We start from the raw sequence: 23,879 nt of genomic DNA on the forward strand, positions 1-23,879 counted from the left end.
ACAGCAGCAAGAGCATTATCTGAAGGAAACAAAGTTGTTACCAGGGAAGAGGAGATCCCCAATGATAGAAGATAAAAAGGCCAGTTCCGCAGAAATGAACAAAATCCTCGTATTGCAAGAATCCACCAGGATACTTTAAGTACACAAAAGAGAGAATACAGAGATGGGAAGAAATACAGCTGGCCATTCTGCAGAAGGTGGACATAACTTCATTCATGTATGTAATTAGCAACTTATTAGTATTGATGCACTTCTTGTAACTCAGTGTTGCTGCCATGCCCTCCACCTCGACCTTGTCCTCATGTTCAGCAGGGTCCCCCTCGACACCCATATCCCTGGGAAACCTGTCTGAGCATCTCTGGGTACACGCCTGGTCAGAGGGAGCAGCAGGCTGTGCTGGCACAGCTGCTCCCCAGCCTAGCAGGGTTCCACAGAGGACCTGCCAGGTCCATCCATCTCAGAGTCTGACACATAGTGGGCGCTCAACAAATGTCCCTTGAATGAAGTCATCCATTATTCACAAGGACTTGGCGCAGTACAATCTGTTAAATGATTCTTCTAATGAATATTAGGGAAATGAAAACAATTATGCTCATGAAAATTACATCTTTTTGAACCATCCTTAGGTTTTTTTCCTTATCTTATTAGCATTTTATTAACAGTCCTAGCAGCTGCCTCTAACATGCTCATAAAGCTAATGTTAGTGATGTTTTTTTAAAGAGATGTATAAAGATAGATGAAATCATGCCTGGTTAACCTTTTCCAATTTAAAATCAAGAAAAAATTTTATTTACTTTTATTTCTGTTTGAGCTTAATGTTCCAGCATGTTTGCTAAATTGCTATAATAATCACAATATTCATTCAGAAAGGGAACGTGGCAGAAGACACGGGTTGAAGTTGACTTTGCAACACCATGATCTGGCACATCTTCCACACAAGGCTCATACTGCTTGTTTGAAAACAGGAGGGATCTCAAAGCTTTCTCCAACTCACACAATGGTTCTAAAATTTCCTTGAAAAAAATGCAAGAAAATACAATAATCAAGCTCCCATGAGTTGTCCTCCCCGAGGGCAAAGCCACTATTCACAGAAATCTTCCTGGAGGCTGAACAGCATAAATACAAATGAATACTGGAGAGAAAGAAGCATCAGTTTCACCTGCTTATGTTGAAATCAACAAAATCCCTAACCTTTAATTGTGCACCCGAAAGGACATAGGAGTGAGAGCATGCAAGCACTTACTTGGTCTGGTGTTTGGACCCCTTCAGATGGGCATGGTACTGTTCTATGGAGTTGAGGGAGACACTGCAGATGGTACATCTGTAATTGCGCCTCAGACCTGTGGAAAGCACACACTTGATCAGCGTCATCCACCTGTGTATCCATCTCCCCCAAAAGCTCAGGGGCACAGAATTTGAGAGGCCTCCTTGTCATCTCATCAACAACATTTCGGTCCCTTCTCCCAGAGCCAATCAATAGATAACGCAACAGAAGAGTGAATCTGAAAATGTGAGAAGCTACTCACTCCATGCTGGATGGTGGGAACTATTAAAACCCACTTCTTTGAGAGGAGATAAAATGTTTCTGGACATTTTTATCATTTCAACAAGGAAGATAGCTACCTTTTCCCCCTAAGACAGGTAGACAAGGAATGTTGACATGAATTGAAACTGCCGCTACGAACTCTCTTGCAATTCGTTTCCTATTTTATTCCAATGGCAGAATTGGAAATTCAACTGCAAACATTATCCATTGAGGGTCCTCTCCAGAATCATATTATAGAATGTAGACTCCCATGTATCAGTGTGGTTCATATCAAGTTTTACTTTCCACCAGAGAATTGGGAAAAACAATCTACTTATTCATTTGTTGATCTAATTAATTCATTAACACAGAATCTATTTGGCACAAATCTTCAGGGATTCCAGATGAGTAAGACACTATTTGCTTTCAAGGGGTTTAGTAAAATCTTGATTGTTTTACATGACCGACTGTTTTTGCAAACTTGTATGAGAAAGTAGTTCCCAGACAGACCCATGGAAGAACTCATCCTGACTCTGGGATGCACGGGAAACCACACCTTCCAGGCCTGAAGGTGGTGAGACAAGGCTGCCCACATCCCAGTGTTGCTCCAGGAAGTGATTGAATAAGAGACAGGAAAATGCTTAGCAAGTGAGAACTGCTGTTAACAATTTTGTCACAAAATTCAATGTTTTGCCATAGTAAAAGCTAAGACGTTAGGCAACTGCAGCACTTCTCCCTGGTGGATGCATAGGGTTTTACTGCTAACGGACAAAGTTATTCTCTCTTCTTGTAAAGATAAACATTGGAAGAGCATTACAGCCCACTTTCTGGGTGATTTTGCAGGAATAGCTTGACCTCTCTAGATTTCTGTGCCTTACTATGTCGGGAAGGAGGACTCCATCAGGAGGACCGATGGAGATAAAGCAAATAGCAGAGACCACTTATCACATGGCAAGTGATCCCGTGCAATTCTGAGACACCAACAACAATGACATCCACATTACACCAAGCGGGTAATAGAACTGGGCAGCATCAAATGTCCAACCCAAACTGACCTTTCACTGCCAGTCTGAAAATGAGACCAGAGAAGTGAGGAAGAATGAAGTCTCGGCTTTGTTAAGAAAGAGGTTTGCTTATACTGTAAGCACCTCCTCTCCTCTACCATGTGAGGTAGTCGAGTCCTCTATCACCCCAGTCCAGGGTCCAAGGAGTTACAGGAAGAGCAAATGGAGTGCTTTCTTACACCTGGAGACAGCCTGCCACCTTTTCCACCACCGGCAAGATCCAAAGGGCTCACTACCTAGCCCCACAATGGCTAAGAGAGGAGGTGGCATGGTTGGGCATGGCCAATGTTCTCAGAGTTTGTCAAGATTCCCATGTTTGATACTGGACCTGACCATGTCACAGACACCACTCAGGAAGGCTGCCTGAGGCTGGGGACAGTGAAACCTCTGCAGACAGGTCACAGAAACCCATAAGTGAGTGTCTAGATGTTCATAGTCCTCCCCAAAATCCAGGAAGTGCCTCATGAGAAGAATCTGATGGCAGTCAAGTTCAAGAGCATCTATGATAGCATGGTGAAGTATTTATCATGACACCTTGCACTTCTCTCACCCTTCTAACATTCTGTCTCAGTCCTGAGCCCTAGAGGAATCGAAGTCAACTACTGAAGTCAAGGAAGGAAAGCAAAAATGTGAGGCAGACAAGACTCTGCTCCCTCAGCCTGGAGTAAGCAGGCAGCCCCAGGCAGAGGAGCTGGTAGAGGGGAAAACTCGCCTTCAACGCAATGTGCTCTGTTCTGGGTTCTCTAAGAAACTGGAGATAGGGCCTGGCACGATGGTTTCAGTGGCTAAATCCTCAGCTTGCAAGCACCGGGATCCCATATGGATGCCAGTTCGTATCCCGGCTACTCTACTTCCCATTCAGTTCCCTGCTTACAGTCTGGGAAAGTAGTAGAGGATAGACCAAAGCCTTGCAACCCTGCACCCACATGGGTGTAGCTCCTGGCTCTTGACTTCAGTAGGCTCAGCTGCAGCTGAGCAGCCCATGGCTGTTGCAGCCATTTGGTGAGTGAATCAGATCTTTGTCTCTGGCTCTCCTTCTCTCTGTAAAAATCTGATCTGCCTTTCCAATAAAAATAAATAAATCTTTGTTTCTGTTTTTAAAAATGGAGATGATTATGTATGTGTGAATGAGCAAACGACTCCTAATTACATCAAAGTAAATGGGAATTTGTGAAACCTACCGTGATTTTTGTCCAAGAGAAATAGACAAGGAGAAAAGTGGAGTCACCTTCAGATTACATCACGGACAGTGAGTCCTGCCTCCTGTATCCACCACTGTGACCAGGATCACTCTCATGTCCACAATACGAATAATAACTCCCTGAAGTTAGGAGTTTCACAGGTCAATGTACAGTTCATAAGCTTATTTGAAATACCCTATAAACATCTGTGTTGGCCACTAAGCAAACTAACTTGCTTTTTTTTTGTTATAGTTGAACTGCTTGGCACTGAACAGGCAGACATTTGCCCTCACAACTAAAACGTGAGTGGAAACGTCTACAACCCCACATTGGTGGGCCAGGATTTGATTCCCAAGTCTGCTCCTGATTCCAGATTCTTGCTAAATTGAGACTTCTGGCTCCTGGATTCCTTGTCACCTGCAAGGGAGGTTGCCATTGAGCTTCCAGCTTCCAACTTTAGCCTCGCCCAGTGCCGGCTGTTGCAAGCCTTTCTGGAGCATGCTCATGCTGACTCGTTCTCTCTGTCTGCTTCCCAGATAAATAAAATAGCATTAAATAAAAATGAAAACGGCACTGAAGGAACTTAACTGTCCAACCAAGAGTAAATAAGAGAAACAATGCAGGCACACATATTTAGAATCTTCTTAAGAAGCAAACTAAGGGTTTCTAAATGTTCTAGACACAGCAGGTGCAGAGACGGGAACAGACAGCTGTGGAAGCTCTGACTCCTGCAGCAATGACTCTCAGCCTGTGGAATGTGGCTGTAGCCTCCTACATGGAGGTACCACACTCGTTCCAAGGCACAAGTTCCAGAGAGCCCTATCCAACTGCATGCGTCGGATGAAAGTTGAAAGCATACAAAAAGTTTCAGATCACCAGCCCACCACATGCTCCCACCTCGAGAACTGTCCCACCGACTCCTAGGCCTTGCAGAACCGTGAATGTGTCAGAACAGTACCATATCTTTGTGTTAAAAATGCTATCCCGTAAAGGAGAGCAAGTGCCTGCACTGCGATTGTGTGTTACAGGTGTGCATGGTTTGGAAAGAGGCCCGAGTTCCCCAAAGCCGGAGGCCGTAAGTCATCCCAGCCAGTGTGGACGTTATCCAGGGCTGGACCGTTCTCTGCTTTTAGGCATAGATTCAGACGATGAAAACGAGCTGCAGGCTTTCCTCCCTCCAGGGTCTCCATCAATCTTGCCATCATAAATGGTAAATGCAACTGATAGGAACCTCTTCAGACCCCAGACTAATCAAAGGTTGCTTTCTTAATAAACGGAGCTTCAATCTGGCAACAGGCATAAATATTTATGTGCAAAAATAGGCATTTTTTTAAAAGAACATCAACAAATCTTTAAAAAAAAAAATTCTGCCCTGCTGCTTTCTGTTATGGCACCAATGTTCTGCAGCCAGAGACGCGTGGGCAGGGGATACGTGCACTTCATTGCGATGCAAACTCCAGGGCTCATAAACTGGAAAGGCAATGCGTATAAACAAGCAGAGAGGCAGAGAAGGGCCAGGGCAGGCCTCCCCCACCCACAGCAGTGTCCTTAGTGGGAACTTGCTGCTTCCTGAATGCTCGGTTGCAATCCTAATTACTTTGGAATTACACGGCCCCTTGCTCCTTAGAGAACTAGAAAATCTCATTATTAAACCAGAAATGCTAACTCTCTGATTCGCTTTCAGCACAATGCCAAGAGAAAGCATCACCTACAGTCTTTGCAGACCTGAAGGGTGCTTCTGCAGAATCAGCTGACAGTCTGTGTGTGGAAACGCAGCCCCGGACTGCAAGGTGCTGGCACAGTCCAGTTGCGGAGGGAAGGCATAGTACACGTGGCAGCTGGGCAAAACAGGCCATTCAAAGCCCCTCAGGGTGGGGGGATGAAGAAAATGTGGTGAGAGCTGGAGAGGCAATGGCCGTGAACTCGGAGGATCTGGAAGCGCATCTTGAAGATGCGTCGCTTCTGTATTTATGTTTCCTAGCACTGTGTTTGTAAAACAGATGGTCCTGGCGTGTTTCACAGCATGTGACTGCTCATCGTGTCTTTTCAAGTCTAGGAAAGCTGGCCGTCCCAGCCAGTCCCAGACTGCGGTGGTATCCATTCCACGGTAGAGAAACATCCCTGAGCTTTTACAGCAGTGCCAGGTGTTTCACTGAGCGCCAAGAACACAGGAGCGAATACGACAGAGTGTGTGTTCTCGTCGAGCTAATCAGGGAACGGCCAACAAATAAAAGGCATGACGAGCGCTGGGAAGGTGCTGCCCTGGAAGTGACCAGAGCCATGAGACAGAAAGTCAGGGGGAAGAAGGGTAATTGGCAGAGTGTGATCAGTGGAGATCTTGGAGACGTAGCAAATGAAACAGGTCCATCGTTAGCCTGCGGTACGAAGGATTGGCTAAGGAATTGTTCTGGGAGGAGAGAGAAGAGCCTGGCACAGCTCCAGGAGAAAAAAGTGGCAGAAAGAAGAGCAAAAGGAAGGACAAATAAAGCTCACAATCTCAGAACCCCATCACCACCCAAAATCATCTTCCAATGCCAGACTGATGAAAAACAGTCTGAATAAACACAAAGCTAAGAGAATAATTTGTCTGCCAGCTAATCCACACTGTCAAAATGCTACCTATCATTCTCTGGGTGGAAGAAATCTACATAGATATAAACTGAAATTCACAGAAAAAAATGGAAAACTCTCACAAATGGCAAAATGTGGCATATCTATCCTTTAAAATTCATCTAATTTATTTGAAGGTTGATAATAGAACATGGATGGGTAAAACAACAATATTGATAAAACATTATGTTATATAAAATAATACAATGCTAACTTTAAATAGACAGTGATGATTTAGGAATTTATATTGAAATTCCGTAGAACATCCACCAAGTAAACCCAAAGATAGAAAGTATATACAGGGGCTCAGTGTAGTAGCCTAGTGGCTAAAGCCCTCGCCTTGCAAGCGCTGGGATCGTATATGGGCACCAGTTCTAATTCCAGTGGCCCTATTTGCATTCAGCTCCCTGCTTGTGGCCTGGGAAAGCAGTCGAGCACAGCTCAAAACCTTGGTAACCTGCACCCCAGAAAAAGCTCCTGGCTCCTGGCTTCAGATCAGCGCAGCTCCAGCCGTTGCGGTCACTTGAGGAGTGAATCAATGGACAGAAGGTTTCCTCTCTGTCTCTCCTCCTCTCTATATATCTGACTTTCCAATAAAAATAAATAAATCTTATTTTTAAAAAGCATACACAGAAAATAAAGTATAACAGTAAAGATTACTTGATTAACTCAAAAACATAAGAGGAGGGAATAGAAAATTAGGAAACAGGGCCTGGCACGGTAGTCTAGCAGCTAAAGTCTTTGCCTTGCTGTGCTGGGATCCCGTCTGGGTGCCGGTTCTCATCTTGGTGGCCCTGCTTCTTATCCAGCTCCCTGTTTGTGGCCTGGGAAAGCAGTAAAGGACGGCCCAAAGCCTTTGGACCCTGCAACCATGTGGGAGACCCAGAAGAAACTTCTGGCTCCTAGCTTTGTTTTGGCTCAGTTCCGGCCGTGGCAGCCAGTTGGGGAGTGAATCAGCAGACGGAAAATCTTCCTCTCTGTATATCTGACTTTACAGTAAAAATAAATAAAACTTAAAAAAAAAACAACTAGGAAACAAAACAAATAAAAAAATTAGCAGCAAAATGACAGTATTAAATTGAATCAGATCAAGAGTTGCATGACAGATAACAGGATAATGTATCCAAAGACCAGACAGACTTGTCAGGATGGATAAAATGTAAGAACCAAACATCCACTGACTCACAAAGACACACAGTGTACAGGAACAGATCGGAAGTAAAAGGCTGGGAAAAGACATGCCATGAAAACACCGACCCCGGGGTAGGCATTTGGGTGCCAGTTAAGACGTCGCTTGAAACACCCACATTCCGTATTAAATCTCAGGTCTCTCTGATTCTAACTTCTAAACCCTGGAAAGCAGCAAGTGTCAGCTCAAGCAAGAATGTAGAATAAGCAGTTTTTTCAAGTGTATACAGGAGGTGAACCACAATGAAGGACAGGCTCAACCACTCAAAAGTTTTACTTAATTTCAAATCATTGCCTTTATGAAGTTTTTTTTTATAAACTGAGTTGTAAATAAATCAGAAGAATTATAAAAGACTTAAAACATAAATGAGCAATGATCCCAGAGGAAAGGCTGGCATTGTGGCACCATACATTCAACCATCACTTGTGACATCAGCATTCTGCATGACGTCAGATCAAGTCCCAGGTCTCGGCTGTGTATCTAATGCCTTGGGAAGTAGCAAAAAAAAATGGCCTTGGTTCTCTACCACCATGTCATATACATGATGGTGTTTCAGGCTTCTGGCTTCATCAGACTTAATTCTAGCTGCTCTGGTCATTTGGGAATAGAATCAGCAGACAAAATATTCTCTCTCTCTTTCCTTTTCCCCCTCCTTCCCTCTCTCTATAATTTTGTCTTTCAAGTAAATAAATTACCCTTTAAAAAAACAGAATATTCTTAGATTCAGAACATATGACCAATTAATGATCAAGACTCTCAGCAAACTAGAAGATGACTTTCTTAACTGGATAAAGAACATCTGTGAAAAATCCACCAGTAACAGTGAAGTTTCCCAAAAATGTTAATAATGTCATTCTTATCATGCTCATTCAGAGGTGTTCCGCTGAATCTAGGCAGGGCAAGAAGGAAAGGAAAGGAAATAGAGGGCAGGGAGATTGGAAATACAGAAGTAAAACTACTTGCTTTCACAGAAAATATGGTTTATATAGAATAGCCTGAAGCATTCTACAAAGTGCTAGAATAAGTTAATTATATACATTTAGGTCTCAAAAGACTTGGCCAATAGAAAAAGTCAATTGCATCCTTACAATAAAGTCTACTAAGACCATTATAATAGTATTAAAAACATATTAAAACAAGAGAGACTTGAGTCTGGTGCAGTAGTCTAGTGGCTGAAGTTCTCACCTTGCATGTGCTGGGATCCCATATGGGACACTGGTTCATGTCCCAGCTTCTCCACTTCCCTTCTAGCTCCCTGTTTGTGCCCTTAAAAAGCCTTGGGACCCTGCACCTGCATGGGAGACCTTGAAGCTCCTGGCTCTGGCTTTGAATCAGCTCAGCTCCACCCATTGCAGCCATCTGGGGAGTGAACCAGCGGATGGAACAGCTTCCTCTCTGTCTCTGCTTCTCTCTATAAATCTGCCTTTCCAATAAAAATAATCAAATCTTTAAAAAAAACATGGATAGACTTAATAAAACATACATAAGAATGAAAACTAAGGAAGAAACTAAACAGATTCAGAGATGTATACAATCATATTCATGAACTAAAAGAACCAACACAGTTAAGAGATCCATTCTCCTACAGAGTCAATGCAAACACCTTGAAATAGCAACAGACTTCTTTCCAGAATTTGCATAGATCCCTACCAATTTGGAATGATCAAAGCAATTTAAAAACTAAGGGTTTTTGTTGTTGTTCAGATTTACACTAAAGGTTAATGGGACCAGAAGAGCATGCGCATCACACAGGCACAGAGACGGACAACTCACATTTCTGGGACAAACCAGAGGGTCATCCATACACAAAAGGATCAATTTAGTAAGAAAATATGCCAAAGAAGTTCAATGGGAAAAGAAAACCATATTTCACTTTTTATTTACTTCATTGGGTTAGAGACTGACTTATCTCTTCTATCTGCTGGTTCACTTTCCAATTGCCTACAGCATGCGAATCTGAGTAAGGCTAAAGCCAGGAGCCGGAAATCCAATGCAAGACCCCCTGCAATTGTCAGAAACCCAACCATGTGAGCCAGCATCTGCCCCCTCCAAGGGTGTGTGGTAGCAAAAAGCAGAATTGTGAATGTTGCCTTTCCAAGTGGTGTCTTAATTGCTGTGCCAACAGTGGTGCCTGAACAACCGAATAAATACATGACAGAATGAGTGAATATCAGCTTGTACCTTCCAACGCATATTAAATGACATTATTTATACATTGAAAGCTAAAAGTTAAAACATAGAGCTTCTGCAGTGAGGAACACGTCCAGATTTCCTAGCAGGCAAAATGTATTAAACATTCAAAATATCAATAAATCAGATTTCATAAAAGGCAAAATTTTCCACTAATAAAAGAGACTGTTAGGAAAACAGGTAAGCCATCACCTGGGGGAAGAAAGCACTTGCAGTACACAGATCTGATACAGGATGCTGTGTCCAGAATTTATCACAGATCCAACAAATCAATAACAAAAAGTAAACACAATTTTTCCCAGGAAAAATACTTGATTAGGTATATCATATATATCAATTAGTAGATATAGATGTAGATGTAGATGTAGATGTAGATGTAGATGTAGATGTAGATGTAGATATAGATATAGATATAGATATAGATATAGATATAAAAGTATTCAACACCATTTGTTACCAGGGAAATGAAAGTTCAGATAATTAAATATCATCTCATACTGTGAATGCTAACACCACATGAAACAAAATATAGCTCCACGGGGTGACTGCAAATTGGTACAACTACTTTGGAAAACCATTTGGTAGTTTCATGTAAAGTTAAATTTATGTCTATTCACACTACAGAAATCTTTCTCCTAACCCTTTAGTGAAGAAAAACAAACAGTTCAGGTAAACGAAAAGCTTGTACCAGAAGGTTTATAGTAGCATTATGCACAATGGTCCAAAATTCAAAACAATCAAAGTTCCATTAATGCTGACATACATATTACAGTATATTTATATAAAGAAATGATACTGGATTTAAAAAATACTGATTGATACACAAAAAAGTGAAATTCAAAACCATAGCATCCAGGTAAAGTGAGACACAAAGGGCCTTAAAAATTCATAGAGTAGAGTCTGGCACATGGCTCAAGGGCTAATTCCCTACTTTGCAAGTGCAGAGATCCCACATGGGTGCCAGTTCACATCCCAGCTACTCTACTTCCCTTCCAGCTCCCTGTTTATGGCCTGGAAAAGCAATAGATGCTGACCCAATGCCTTGGGACCATGCACCCACATGGGACACCTGGAAAACACTCCTGGCTCCTGGCTTCAGTAGACTCAGTTCCGGCCATTGTGGTAGTTTGGAGAGTGAACCAGTGGATGAAAGAGCTTTCTCTCTCTCTCTCTCTTTCTCCCTGTAAATCCTCTGTGCCTTTCCAATAAAAATAAACAAAGCTTAAAAATTTATGGAAGAAAATCTGTTGTTGTAATAAATTGTGTGTGACAAGTTTGAATGTTCAGAAACCATGCATATTACGAAAAAGTATATGGAAGTTTCAAAATTTTTGCACCAAAATAAACTTTCTATCCATTTTCCCATGCATATTTTGAAGTACTCTTGTACTATAAGATATAAACTTTAGAAATCACAGTTACTCTATAATAACAGAATTTCAAACAGTTATCCCTGTGGGGGTGGGAATTGACTGAAAGTGGACAAAGAGGAATTCTCTCAAGGAACTAAAATGGTTTGTCTCTTGAATTGGGATGGAGACGATCATGTAAATCCCTTTAGCAAAATCCACGGTATTGTACCCCCAAGATCAATGTATCCACTTAAAAATGCTAAGTGCATGTGGTGGTACACAGGAACTTCAGCAAACCAATTTCCTTTTTCTTTTAAGATTTATTTTATTTTTATTTCAAAGTCAGATACACAGACAGGAAGATAGAGAGAAAGTTCTTCCGTCCGATGATTCACTCACTCCCCAAGTGACCGCAACAGCCGGTGCTGAGCCTATCCGAAGCCAGGAGCCAGGAGTTCTTCCGGGTCACCCACGCGAGTACACAGTCCTAAGGCTTTGGGTCATCCTCAACTGCTTTCCCAGGCCACAAGCAGGGAGCTGGATGGGAAGTGGACCTGCTGAGATTAGAACCAGTGCCCATATGGGATCCCAGCATGTTCAACATGAAGACTTCAGCCACTAGGCCACCACGCCAGGCCCAGCAAACCAATTTCTATTCATATTTATTCATTCATTACTATTCTCTCATATTCATTTATTACTTGCTATGCATTCATACTGTTATTCTGCATTACTCCAAAGTATGGACTTCAACACCACACAAATGTTTTGAGAATTATACATTCTCCATGTTCATTTATTTATGTCCTTTATTCTAATAAGAGCTAGCTAAAAGTGGATCTGTTTGGAAGATGAATAATGCAAAAGTAAAAACAATAAGATACTTGCTTTTGAACTATTTCATTTTTCTCCACTTCTGGAAACATCTATTTACCAAACAATTCCTTAGTTTGTCAACAATAACAAATAGATAAGTGCTGTTTGTCCGCTTATCCACGTATCCATTGACTCTTCCCAAAACTGCAGGAGCAAATACCGTCGTCAACCCGACCTGACAGTTGAGAAACTGAGGAATAGACACGCGTTGAAATTACCAGAGCTTGGCGCTGTATTCCAATTGAGGAGCTCATGCTCTTTTCCGCTACACACGCGGCCTCCTGTGACGCACAGCATGCTATAGAATCACAAAAATATTCAGGGCTCCTTGGAGACCAGCTGGTTAAGTGAGACTCTAACGCAAGCTGATGGCAAATGAAGCAAAGTTCAGGTTTCCCCCAGATCGTGGTGATTTGTTGGAACTTAGAAGCCTAGCAACTTGCAACGTTTGGGAGACAATTGATCTCACTCAAACTCCCATAGAAGTCTAAAATCACACATATTTTTTAACAAAGTCTTATCATTTATTTCTTAGAGAGAGACAGAGAGAGAGAGAGAGAGAGAGAGAGAGAGAGAGTGCTCCCTTTAACCCTGGTTTATTCCCCAACTACCAACAACAGACAGGATGGGGCTGGGGTGAAGCCAGACACAGCAAGAATGCAACCAGCTGGACTACCACCGCTGCCTCCCAGGATCACGCATACCAGGACGCCAGCGCTAGGAGGCAGAGCCAGGCTGTGAGCCCAGGTGCTCACACACAGAATGCCATCATCCTGCTATGTCTTTGACAAGAATAACTGACACTAGAAGTGCCATAGAAACCGCCACTGGGTGTAACTTGGAGGCTGTTCTTCGTTGAGCACACCTGAATTATACCCACTGGTCCGAGTAGGTCTCCAGCACAAGTTTCTTCCTATCTCTTCAAATTCATCATGTACTTGATGAAAGCTTTCGGGTCTCTGATTACCATGATGAAACGTCCTTGGCCCTTGCATAAAGTTCCTCATCATCATATGTGTTCAAGTTGACTACTCATCCCCGGTAGTACTATTCTTGGAGACATCTCCTGGTTGTTGATGACCTTCTCGAACCAAGATCCTCAAAACTGAGGACCAAGTCATATCAAGGAACATAAAGAAAGAGGCATCCCTTGGGCATTATCATTCTATCAACATTTTCAAATCCCTAAGTATACTTTCAAACCCTTGTGTGTGTCTATGTGCTTGTGCGAACTCACAATGCACATTGAAGCATTCATTAATCAATCTCACAGTTTTTGCCTAAGCCAAATCTTCATTTTTCTCCACCCCAATAGTCTATTTGCTAAATATTTCTGTTTACCCCCATGAAGAACCATCCCAGTGCATTCTGCCTATTTCTCTTGGGGTGCCAAATAAAATTCTCAACCCGTGTGGCAAATAGTGACTGGGTGGTACTGGTCGCCAGGCTGATCTTAAATGTTATGAGCCCTTACGCTCAGTGCATGATGGGTTACCCGCATCTGTCAATGGTGTGGGGGAGATGCTGCTGGCATGACTTTCATGCCTGCAGCACAGCAACAGCACTCGTGAAAAGTCAGGGAAAGGTAAAGCTGGGAAGGTAGCGAGTCATTGGCACAGGTGGCAGGTAGAGTCATTGAAGAACCTAGATGTTTTCTGCTTTTGTGATTTCTGCCTTACTTTCCTGTCTGGGGGCTGTGAACTCCAGGCAGGACACCCGGCAGGACACCTGGCAGGTCACGTAGGCAGAGCACTCCTCAAGTAAGAGGTCCCTGGTATAAGATAAGACCCACCGCCCTATAGCCCATCAGTTTGTACTCTTTGAAAGTTGCTTGCTTCAACCCACCAATAGAAGCCTGCCAACTCGCTCTTTTTGAAAGTTAACAGTTAAACTGACCAATCATGACTGTATAATTACATGAAATTGGCCTGAAATGTGTAAGAACCCTATGCTGTTGAACCTTGCTCTCTCCTTTTTTCTTTCCTGTTGTTCCTGCTCTTCCTGCTGCTCCTGCCTTGGCTGCAGCTGCTCCTCCCATCAGCCCCCCTGGGCTGGGAGAACTAGGTAGCCTGAATAAACTGCCCTTTATGCATTAGCACTGACTTCAGACTCGATGATTTTCTGGGGATCTCAAAATCCGGCACAACACCATCACCTATGGAAATGGCATAAAAAGCAGACAGAGAAGGAATCGATAATAAAGTGTAACACCGAATCATCACTGATCAGCCTTCATCCTGGTACACTGGCTGAAAACCAGGCTTATACACACCTGCAGCTCCACCTTCCACGTTGCACATCCTGTGTGTGCACGGGAACCTCGGCCCCAGGAGATGGAGATCTAGGGCACAGACCACAGTGTCTTGCCTGGCCTGTGGTCTCCAGTTCTGCTTCAGAGTCCAGGTTGCAGCTGCTCTTCACTACCCCATGCTTTCTTCCTCCCCAACCCACAATATGCAAGAGAGGCAGCCTCACCAGCCTCCAGAACCACGTAAGGCCTAATCCATACAAGACGCCCCTTGCTCTGTTGTCAGTCAAGGTGGTACAGTCTTCAGCTTGCACCTTCAGCAACACAGCATCAGGGAAACCAAGAGAAGAAAGAAAGCATTTTTAAAAGATGGAGGGATTGTTACTAACATATTGAATCCTCAAAACTTCATCAGCACCATCAACTCACTTTACACACGAGAACACTGTAATCCAAAGACACAAAAATCACAGGACTGGTGTGTGAAAAGCCAGATCTGAACGTATTCATTTCTGATTTCCAATCTAGTGACCTCGATAGCAGCTCTAGGGCTTTTAAAAGATAAGACTCAAAGAGGGAAGACTCCTGCTTGTGGGAAGAAAACTGCGTTTAAACTGCCCTGGATGAAGCGGAGGAGGGGCTGGTTCTGCACCGCTAGTCTTTCTCCAGCCAAACGCCAGGCCCAGCACTTGGTATGTTCTGTGTGAGGCACTCCTAGCAGTGTGCACACCATCACTCACCTGGACGCTCTGAACAAGGCTGGCCCATCCAGCCCCAGATGTGCCCAAAAGAAAGGCCTCTGCCCTGTGAGCTTATGGTAAGATAAGCATCCCCTATCCCCAGGCACCTCCACCATCCTTCTGGCCCACAGGACACTAAATGCAAATACGCAAATATATAACCTTCTCCATCCGTCCAACTGCCTGCAGGCAAGGCCAGCACAACACTAAATGGCCAACTGAGCTTTCCCTGGAAGGATTCCTTAGGGTCAGAGCTGTGAAAACTGAATGGGAACCAAATGGTTTTGCATCTTCAAAAACTGTTTCCAGACGAACAAAACCTAAAGCCAGGGGATACATTTATTCTCAGTAATTAAAGGACAATCCTAGCAGTGCTGGAGGCCTGACCCAAGAAAGGCCTGTGGGATGATCCAGAAGGCTCTAAGGTTGCTTTTTACTTCCTGGGATGTGCAGGACTCAAGCCAGCTTGCTTCTCCTCCCTTCCACCATCTCTAATGTCCTCTCAGGAGATGGGAATGCCTGTTCCCCATGTCTCCCTGGACAATCTGTAGCAGTGAGCAATCCCCAGGAACTGGTCCATCACCTGTGAGCTGCTCCTCTGGAGTCACAGGGGTTATCAGCTCTGCTCAAACCCTAAAGCAGTCTTGGCTGTGGAGCTGCACCTGCTCCCCAGCTTTGGTGCCGACTCCAACAGGACTCCAGGTTGAAATTCAAACAGCATCTAAGTCCAAATGGTCAAGATCTCCCTTCAGTCACGTGATAAAACAAAGAGCCGTTTTCCTCCTTCTCTGTCTGTCTCTTACTTGCAGGCTGCCGGGTGGTCACGGGGCTATCACTGTTGGGACGCTCTCCCTAGCTTGTAGATCTGATGTGGGCTAAGGCAGGTAGACAGCTGGATATACTGAGCTGGAGGAGCCTGCAAGCCACAATCCCCACAGCTCAGGTGATGCTAACCCCTTCCATGTCCATCACACTGTCTGCTTCCCAGGATTGATCTCCATCATCTGAGACCTACAGCACTGTAGGCGGAGGAGGGGATGGGGCCATCATGTGAATAGCCACTCCGCTTCTGACCACATGCAAGAGGCTGAAGTTGGGGCAAGCGTGCCTTCTCTCTATGCTGACTCTGGCTGGAGGCGGTACTGAGATGTCCTCTCGCTCTATTTCCCATTCCCCACCTGTCTTCTCCTTCTGAACACTCCCTACCCACTCCCAGGGATGTGTATGTTTACTTTTTCACTGTGTAAATAAAATATACTTTCTATATACCAGCATTAAGAATTCATCTTAGCCTAGCAGCTAAAGTCCTTGCCTTGCATGCGTCAGGATCCCATATCGGCACCAGTTCTAATCCCGGTGACCCTGCTTCCCATCCTGCTCCCTACTTATGGCCGGGGAAAGCAATTGAGGACAGCCTAAATACTTGGGACCCTGCACCTGTGTGGGAGACTCAGAAGAGGCTCTGGGTCTCCCGGCTTCAGATTGGCTCAGTCCGGCCATTGCGGCTGCTTGGGGAGTGAATCAACAGACGGAAGATATCCTCTGTCTCTCCTCCTTTCTGTATATCTGACTTTCCAATAAAAACAAAATGAATCTTTAGAAAAAAAACAAAATTCATCTCTTTATGCGATGGCACAGACCTGGAATAAAAATTAAACCCCACATCCTCCATTTCAGACTCATTTGTTTCAGAGAAATCTTCATCCTTCTTCCGGCAGGTAGTCACCCAATTCTACTTCGGAGTTGGGGGAGGAGCGGGTGATGCACTGTGTATTGTTTCCTGGTAGTAACTGTCTCTTATCTGTCTCTTACTATGCACATAACATCACAAGAAATTACCTAGCAGGTGGAATTTCAGGCTGGCCAGTGGGGCTGCAGAGATGGATGAAGACAATGGCCCCCAGGCCACGGATGGCAGATGGCTGCCTCTGCCCCTCTCCACTGGGCCAGCATGAAGCCAATACCCGGAAACCTGATGTCCCCACTGTGACTGTCAGATATGTGACCGGAAGCTTCTCCGTTTAACAGGATCATTCCAATGACCTTACCTATTTACAGAAACACATCTGATTTCATTTGATTTACGAAGCACAAGAGAATAATACAATTCACAGATTGCAGGAAAGTGAGATGACTCATATTTTAGAAAACAAAAACTCTGCGAAAAGGGCAGAAAATGATAATGGCCTTAATGTGAATGTTTCCAAATACATTGGGACCTGAGAATTCAGGGGACAGCAAAGGAAATGAAAGCAGGAAGGTTCTACCTGTGATTTTCAGATGGAGCTCGCCCCATCTTTCCTGTTAGTTGTGATTTAACCCTCATGTATCTTAATTTCCTAATCTCGTAGAAGGATATGTTAGTTGCGCCTGCTCAGAGTGTTCATGTGAAAATTAAACGAGTCAATATAGGTGAATCACCTAGAAAAGAACCAAACAAAACACAATTTTTCTTTTTAATCGTGGAAATCCTACGCTTTGGATGAGTGGGACATATCATGCTGGCTTAATATTCTAGAAAAATTACTCATTTTTGGCACCCCCAGGCACATTCAAATCGCTCTGGCACACTGCCTTCTCAGGGCAGCCTATTCATGTACATCTTTTTTAGACAGGTCAAATACTTCCCTCTAAACTCATCATCCTATATGTTTGTGTGACTTAGAGTTGAATGGAAATTATCTCTATTCTTCACTTTCAGAATTTTATTTTGAAGAAATGGGAGCTATGACATTAAAGGAACTGCTTCTCCGAAAGCTACTGAGACACCACAGATCTCAATATACTTCTGTTTTGTTCTCAAATTGAGTGATGAGGCTATTGAATAGGTAATTAGCTAAGTTCATAAATTCAATAAAAAGGAAAGAGCAGACGGATGGGTTAGAAGCCTCTTGATGCTCAAGGAGTGCTCTCAAGGATCCTTCTGAGCGAAGGCCCGTGTTTCCTTGTTTCAAGAGCCCCTGTCCTGGAGCTCCTGTCCATGAGAGCCCCTGTCCGTGAGAGCCCCTGTCCGTGAGAGCCCCTGTTCGTGACAGCCCCTGTTCGTGACAGCCCCTGTCCGTGACAGCCCCTGTTCGTGAGAGCCCCTGTCCGTGAGAGCCCCTGTCCGTGAGAGCCCCTGTCCATGACAGCCCCTGTCCGTGAGAGCCCCTCTCCTGGAGCTCCTGTCCATAAGAGCCCCATCCGTGACAGCCCCTGTCGTGAGAGCCCCGTCCGTGAGAGCCCCATCCGTGACAGCCCCATCCATGAGAACCCCTGTCCGTGAGAGCCCCTGTCCATGACAGCCCCTCTCTGTGACAGCACCATCCGTGAGAGCCCCTGTCCGTGACAGCCCCTGTCCGTGACAGCCCCTGTCCTAGAGCTCCTGTCCATGAGAGCCCCTGTCCGTGACAGCCCCTGTCCGTGAGAGCCCCTGTCCGTGAGAGCCCCATCCGTGAGAGCCCCTGTCCGTGACAGCCCCTGTCCGTGACAGCCCCTGTCCGTGACAGCCTCTGTCCGTGAGAGCCCCTGTCCTGGAGCTCCTGTCCGTGAGAGCCCCTGTCCGTGACAGCCCCTGTCCGTGACAGCCCCTGTCCGTGAGAACCCCTGTCCGTGAGAGCCCCATCCGTGAGAGCCCCTGTCCGTGACAGCCCCTGTCTGTGACAGCCCCATCCGTGAGAGCTCCATCCGTCACTGCCCCTGTACGTGACAGCTCCTGTCCGTGACAGCCCCTGTCCGTGGCACTTGGTCTGCAGGCTTGCTATGAGCAAGGGGTAGGTAGTGCTCTGCTGAGTTAATTCCTTTCCTACACTTGAACTATAATAAGCTCAAATACGGAGGGCAACTTTGTTAGAGAACTTCAACAAGTTCAAAGAAAAACGGGATGGTGCATTTTGGCATGTAAATTACATGCATAGCATCTTCACAAGTCCCATGTTTGCATAGTTTTCAGAGATTCTTGCCTTGGGGCCAGAGCTGTGGCACAGTACATAACCTCCTCAGCAGTGCTGGCAACCCAGTTAGGTGCCGGTTCGAGTCCTGGCTGCTCCACTTCCAGTCTGACTCCCTGCTGATGTGTCTGGTAAGGGAGCAGACCATGGTCCGAGTGTTTGAGCTCTTGCACTCACAGAAGAGATCCAGAAGAAGCTCCTGGCTCCTGGCTCCAGCCTGGCCATCGAGGCCATTTGGGGTGTGAACCTGTAGCTCTGCTTCTCTGCGTCTCTTCCTCTTTCTGTGTAACTCTGGTTTTCAAATAGATGAAGACCTTTTTTTTTTTTTTTTTAATTCACTGAAATAAAATTCTCTTTCCATTTCATTTTCTGCAAATCTTTTGAAGAGCTTTTGTGTTGTGTGGATCTACTATACATCCATTGATGTGATGGTAATTTGATCTTATTATTGCTCAGCAAATCACATTTACAAATTAGCCTGCTTGCTAAATCTCCTTTGCATCCCCATATCAATAAAACGAATCTCAGATTCGTCTCCTGACTCCAGCCGCCTGCTAGTGCAGACCCTGGGAGGCAGAGACCATGGCTCAAATCACTGGGTTCCTTCCTGCACCCATTTGGGAGGCCTGGATCGTGTTCCAGGGTCCTCTCTCCACAGGAGTGAACCAACAGATGGGAGTTCTGTGTGTGTGCTGTTCTGTTTATCTGTACATCTCTCACAACTCAATAAATATAATTTTTTTAGAAAGCAGGTATTCTTTTCCACTTGTCATCTCTCTGATCTCCAAATTCAGAGGAGTGCTTCCCACATAATGAGTACTGCAGAGACTTTATGGACAATGGAAGTGAAAGATTAGCTTATTTGGTTTGTGAAAAAAAAAAGTAGTTGACATCTACACGTTTGCTATTTCTTCAAAACAGTTCAAGAAAAAGACGCATATGATAAAACTATACACAAATTTGAAAAGATTCGGGAAAAATATTATCTTTTAACTCCAACTGTCCATGACTTTTTAAAGAGGTATTCAACAAATATTTCCATAGATGAACAGATGATATTCATAATAGATTATTACAGATAAGGTAAATACTGAAAAAAATTTATAGAGAAGTAGCTAAACGATTCTTTTTGGTTAACTGAGTGGCAAAATTCATGGAGCTGTGATTTGAATTTCATGAAAATTCAAAACCAAGACTCTAGAAGAGGGAGGCACTTTCAAGGGTAACTAGAAGGCCTCTCTTTCTCCCACCCGGACTCCACTCTGCCTTCCGAAAGGAGCCAGCTGAAGGGGCAAAGAGTGTGTGCATTTTAAACTCCCTGAGTCTCACAACATTGGCTGACAGCTCAGTTTGGTGAAAAGAAAGAGAGAGAAAAAGGAAGGAAGGAAGGAAGGAAGGAAGGAAGGAAGGAAGGAAGGAAGGAAGGAAGGAAGGAAGGAAGGAAGGAAGGAAGGAAGGAAGGGAGGGAGGGAAAAACGAAAAACTGACAATTCAAGTCTTTACACTGACTCACTCAGCTTTCTTAGTTTCAAATACTTTATTTTAAGAATGCACAGGCAGACTGATGAAGAGCTTCCATCTGCTGGTTCATTCCCCAAATGAGAACAGCAAATTCCATCCAGGTCTTCTCCATGAATGGCAGGGACCCAACCACTCGGGCAACCACCTGCCACCTCCTGGACTAATAATTAGTAGGACACTGGATTCTGGAGCAGACACAGAATCCAAGCCTTGGCAATCCCAACTGGGAGTTTATGCACTACACCCACTACCCATGCCTCTGCTGGCTACTCTGTGTTGGCATCTGAGTGACGCACTTATTCTGAACATGGAAGCAGTGCATGCTGTGTATTCTCAAAGGGTGCGTTGACTTGCTTTTAGTATCACATGGAAACTTGTATAGGAAAATAAATAAAACATTGGCCCTAAATTCTGTGCAATCCCAGCAGCTAGAAAGTAATGTCTGGTATTCTAAAAGAGAGCTTTTAGGTATAGTTGTCACCTAGCATTTGGGTTGCTGCAAGGTGCAGCCTCCCAATCAACTGCACATAACTGGCATTTAGTCAACAATTTGAGCATGGCGGGTAGACTGACTGGCTGGAAAATTTTGCATTTACTGAATAGAGACTGTCCCACCAACCTCAAACCTTGTATTTGAGATTTTTGTGAATCCCTGTAAATGTCTGACACTGAATTCTGCAATAAACTATTTCTGAAAAGAAGTGAAAGTAAAAGAGAACTCCTCTGGAATACATGTTTAGAGAATAAAAGCAAATAAAAAATATCTGTCCACTCTTCTTTGGAAACAGACAAAAAAGCCCACAAATAAATCTGCACTGTTGACTGAATCTGGGGTTGGGATGCTTCTGTTTCATGTGATAAATCCAGGAAACAGGAGCTACGCTCAGAGACTCATGGGAAGAAACCTCAGGAGCAGAGGCTCATGGGAAGAAACCTCAGGAGCAGAGGCTCATGGGAAGAAACCTCAGGAGCGGAGCACACTTTTTTCTCACACACATCAAGAACACTTGAGTGTATACTTATCTTTCATCTTAGATCAAACCAGTGAAGATTTGTAAGCCAGAAGATTGCAAAGTAAAAACACGTGGGGTGAGGGAGCGCCACAGGGTGAGTGTTTCATCCTGGGAGACAATCACATGAAAATATTCTAATCAAGTGGATGATGGACATAATGACACACGCTGTTTTCATGGCATCCGTTTGGTAAGCTGGGTCGCCCGTTGGGCCACTTAAGGGAAAACGAGCCGTCAGCTTCCTTTGGATGAAAGCAGAAACAATCTGTCTCATAAATAGCTTGAATCCAATTTAATTCTGTTACCTTTTCTGATGGAGACAATTGCCTGGATTTCACAGAGAAATACGAATTTGCTGTTTGCCACCTGCCATATTTCCCTTGTAAATAAGAAAGAGATAATGCCTCATATTTTGAAACATTGGACATATTTGGGGTCAAATCTGCAGACTCTATAAACAGTATAGATAACATATAAGATGTGAGCAGCACAGAACTGCCTCTGTGGGGCATCCAGGGTTGCTCAGAACAAATCTGGCTTGTTTGAACTGAAGTGAACACTGCCCATGAGGGAGGTCTCTCTTCCTCACTACCTGGCAAATCCACAATTATCATTCCCCATCCCCTCCCAAAAAAACCTCACTGACATTTGCACTTTTCTTTGAATTCTGAGAATAGAGTGGTCTGTGGTTAATTGAAAAGTTCTGTTTGCAAATGTAAAAGTTGTGGAAATTTTTTGCTATAGAGTCACTTGAAAGTAGTGTTAATGGACCATGTAATAGCTTATTTCGCTGTGCTCTTTTATTTCAGCATAAGAGCATAAATATTCCATTGAAATGTTGAAAATCTATGCAAGGTAAAAAAAAAAAAGTACAGGTCCAGCAACTCAGCTATAGCATTATTTAGGTTGTGGTCCATTTAAACCACATCAAGGTGTCATCATTAGATGTGTCTGCTTGGAACTTTTACATATTTTCAGTGGGATTTATCTGATCCCTGAAATTCACATTTCAATTTAGTGGCAGGTGCACTTAATCACATTCACAAAAAAAAAAAAAAAAAAAAACACATTATTCTGTCCTACATCATTATCAGTGTGGGGTTTCCTCTTGAAGAAAACATTTGTATCCTGTTCATTATTCTGGGCACTTGCAAGGAGATCAGTGAGGATGAAAGATGAAAGATAAAAGTTGCCAGTGTTCAAATGGCTTCTCAAGAAAGGCTAAAAATAATATTTCATGGTATCTATTTTGGTTTCATCACCAGGTAGCTAAAGTGCAATGCTACCTTGGAAGAAGTGGGATCTGGAACCTTCCCTGCAATCTGGGTGGCTGGGTTTTAAACAGAATGATCACAGCAGCTCTGGCATGGTGTAAAATCAGAAGTAGTCAGAACATGTGAGGCTGGCATTGAGTTGCTGCCTATGACATTTGTATGCCATATGAGTACAGGTTAAAGTCCTGGCTGCTCTACTTCCCATCCAACTGCCTGCCAGCAAACCTGGGAAAACAGTGGAGAATGACTCAAGTGCTTGAGCCCCTGCACTCATGTGGGAGACTAAGATGGAGTTCTAGAGTCCTGCCTGGGCCTAGCCCAGTCATTGCAAGTCATTTGAATTATGAGCCAGCAAATGGAAAATCCTCTCTTTGTGTGAGTTTCTGTAATTCTGTCTTTCTGATAAACAAAAACATATACTTTCAAAACATGGAAATCAGATCATGGGTTTGGGGATCAAACAACCTAAGTTTCCAATCCCAGTCCCATGTCCCACTATTGTGTAACACTGAATCCTACATTCTGTGTGTGACAAGAAGACAAGGAAGCATCTTTCAACTAAAATTGTCAAATCCAGACTCTGAAATACTACAAATGATAACCTTGCCTCTGGTGAGAGGCCACAATCAACACATAGACACATTATAACACCCTCTTTATATACAATGCACAAGAGTCATAAATGAGTTTTGAATTTATATGTGGATCATATCCTCAAGATATCACATCATGTATATGCAAATATTCCTTTTTTTTTAACAAGCTGAAACTTCAGACATTTTCAAGTCCCAAGCATCTTGGACCAGGGATATTCAGCCTGTCTGTCACATCTACTGTCACAGGGTTATTGAGGAAGAATAAAGGACAAGCACATGCCCAGTGCCAACTGTTGACAGATGACAGAAACTCAAACAAATGTTCATTCCTCTTCTCTCTCTTACAAAGGTGTGCCTGCCAAAATAATTGTTGCTGCTCTGAGGCAGTACTACAAACCCAAGGCCAAAATGTGCAACAGCACAAATAATGGGCAGGACATGCAGCATCAGTGCCATTCAATGACAACTAAAGGAAATTCACAGTATAGCCTTTCCGTTATCACAAGTCCTGAATGTGCTCCCCACCCATATGGTTCAACATGCTGCTGAGCTTGGCCTGCCTTGGTCTTTG

The 23,879-nt window shown here is 43.9% G+C and overlaps 1 protein-coding gene across 1 annotated transcript in view; it reads right to left on the bottom strand.

The window, feature by feature from the left end:
• The window catches only part of ZMAT4 (zinc finger matrin-type 4), a 336,711-nt gene that overhangs the window by 97,100 nt on the left and 215,732 nt on the right, over positions 1-23,879 (bottom strand). Inside the window, exon 5 of the mRNA XM_004592728.2 lies at positions 1,244-1,340. Coding sequence (XP_004592785.2) covers positions 1,244-1,340 — 97 coding nt within the window. The remainder of the gene's footprint in view (positions 1-1,243; positions 1,341-23,879) is intronic.

Source organism: Ochotona princeps, chromosome 11, assembly GCF_030435755.1.
Source record: "Ochotona princeps isolate mOchPri1 chromosome 11, mOchPri1.hap1, whole genome shotgun sequence".
Lineage (NCBI taxonomy): Eukaryota > Metazoa > Chordata > Mammalia > Lagomorpha > Ochotonidae > Ochotona > Ochotona princeps.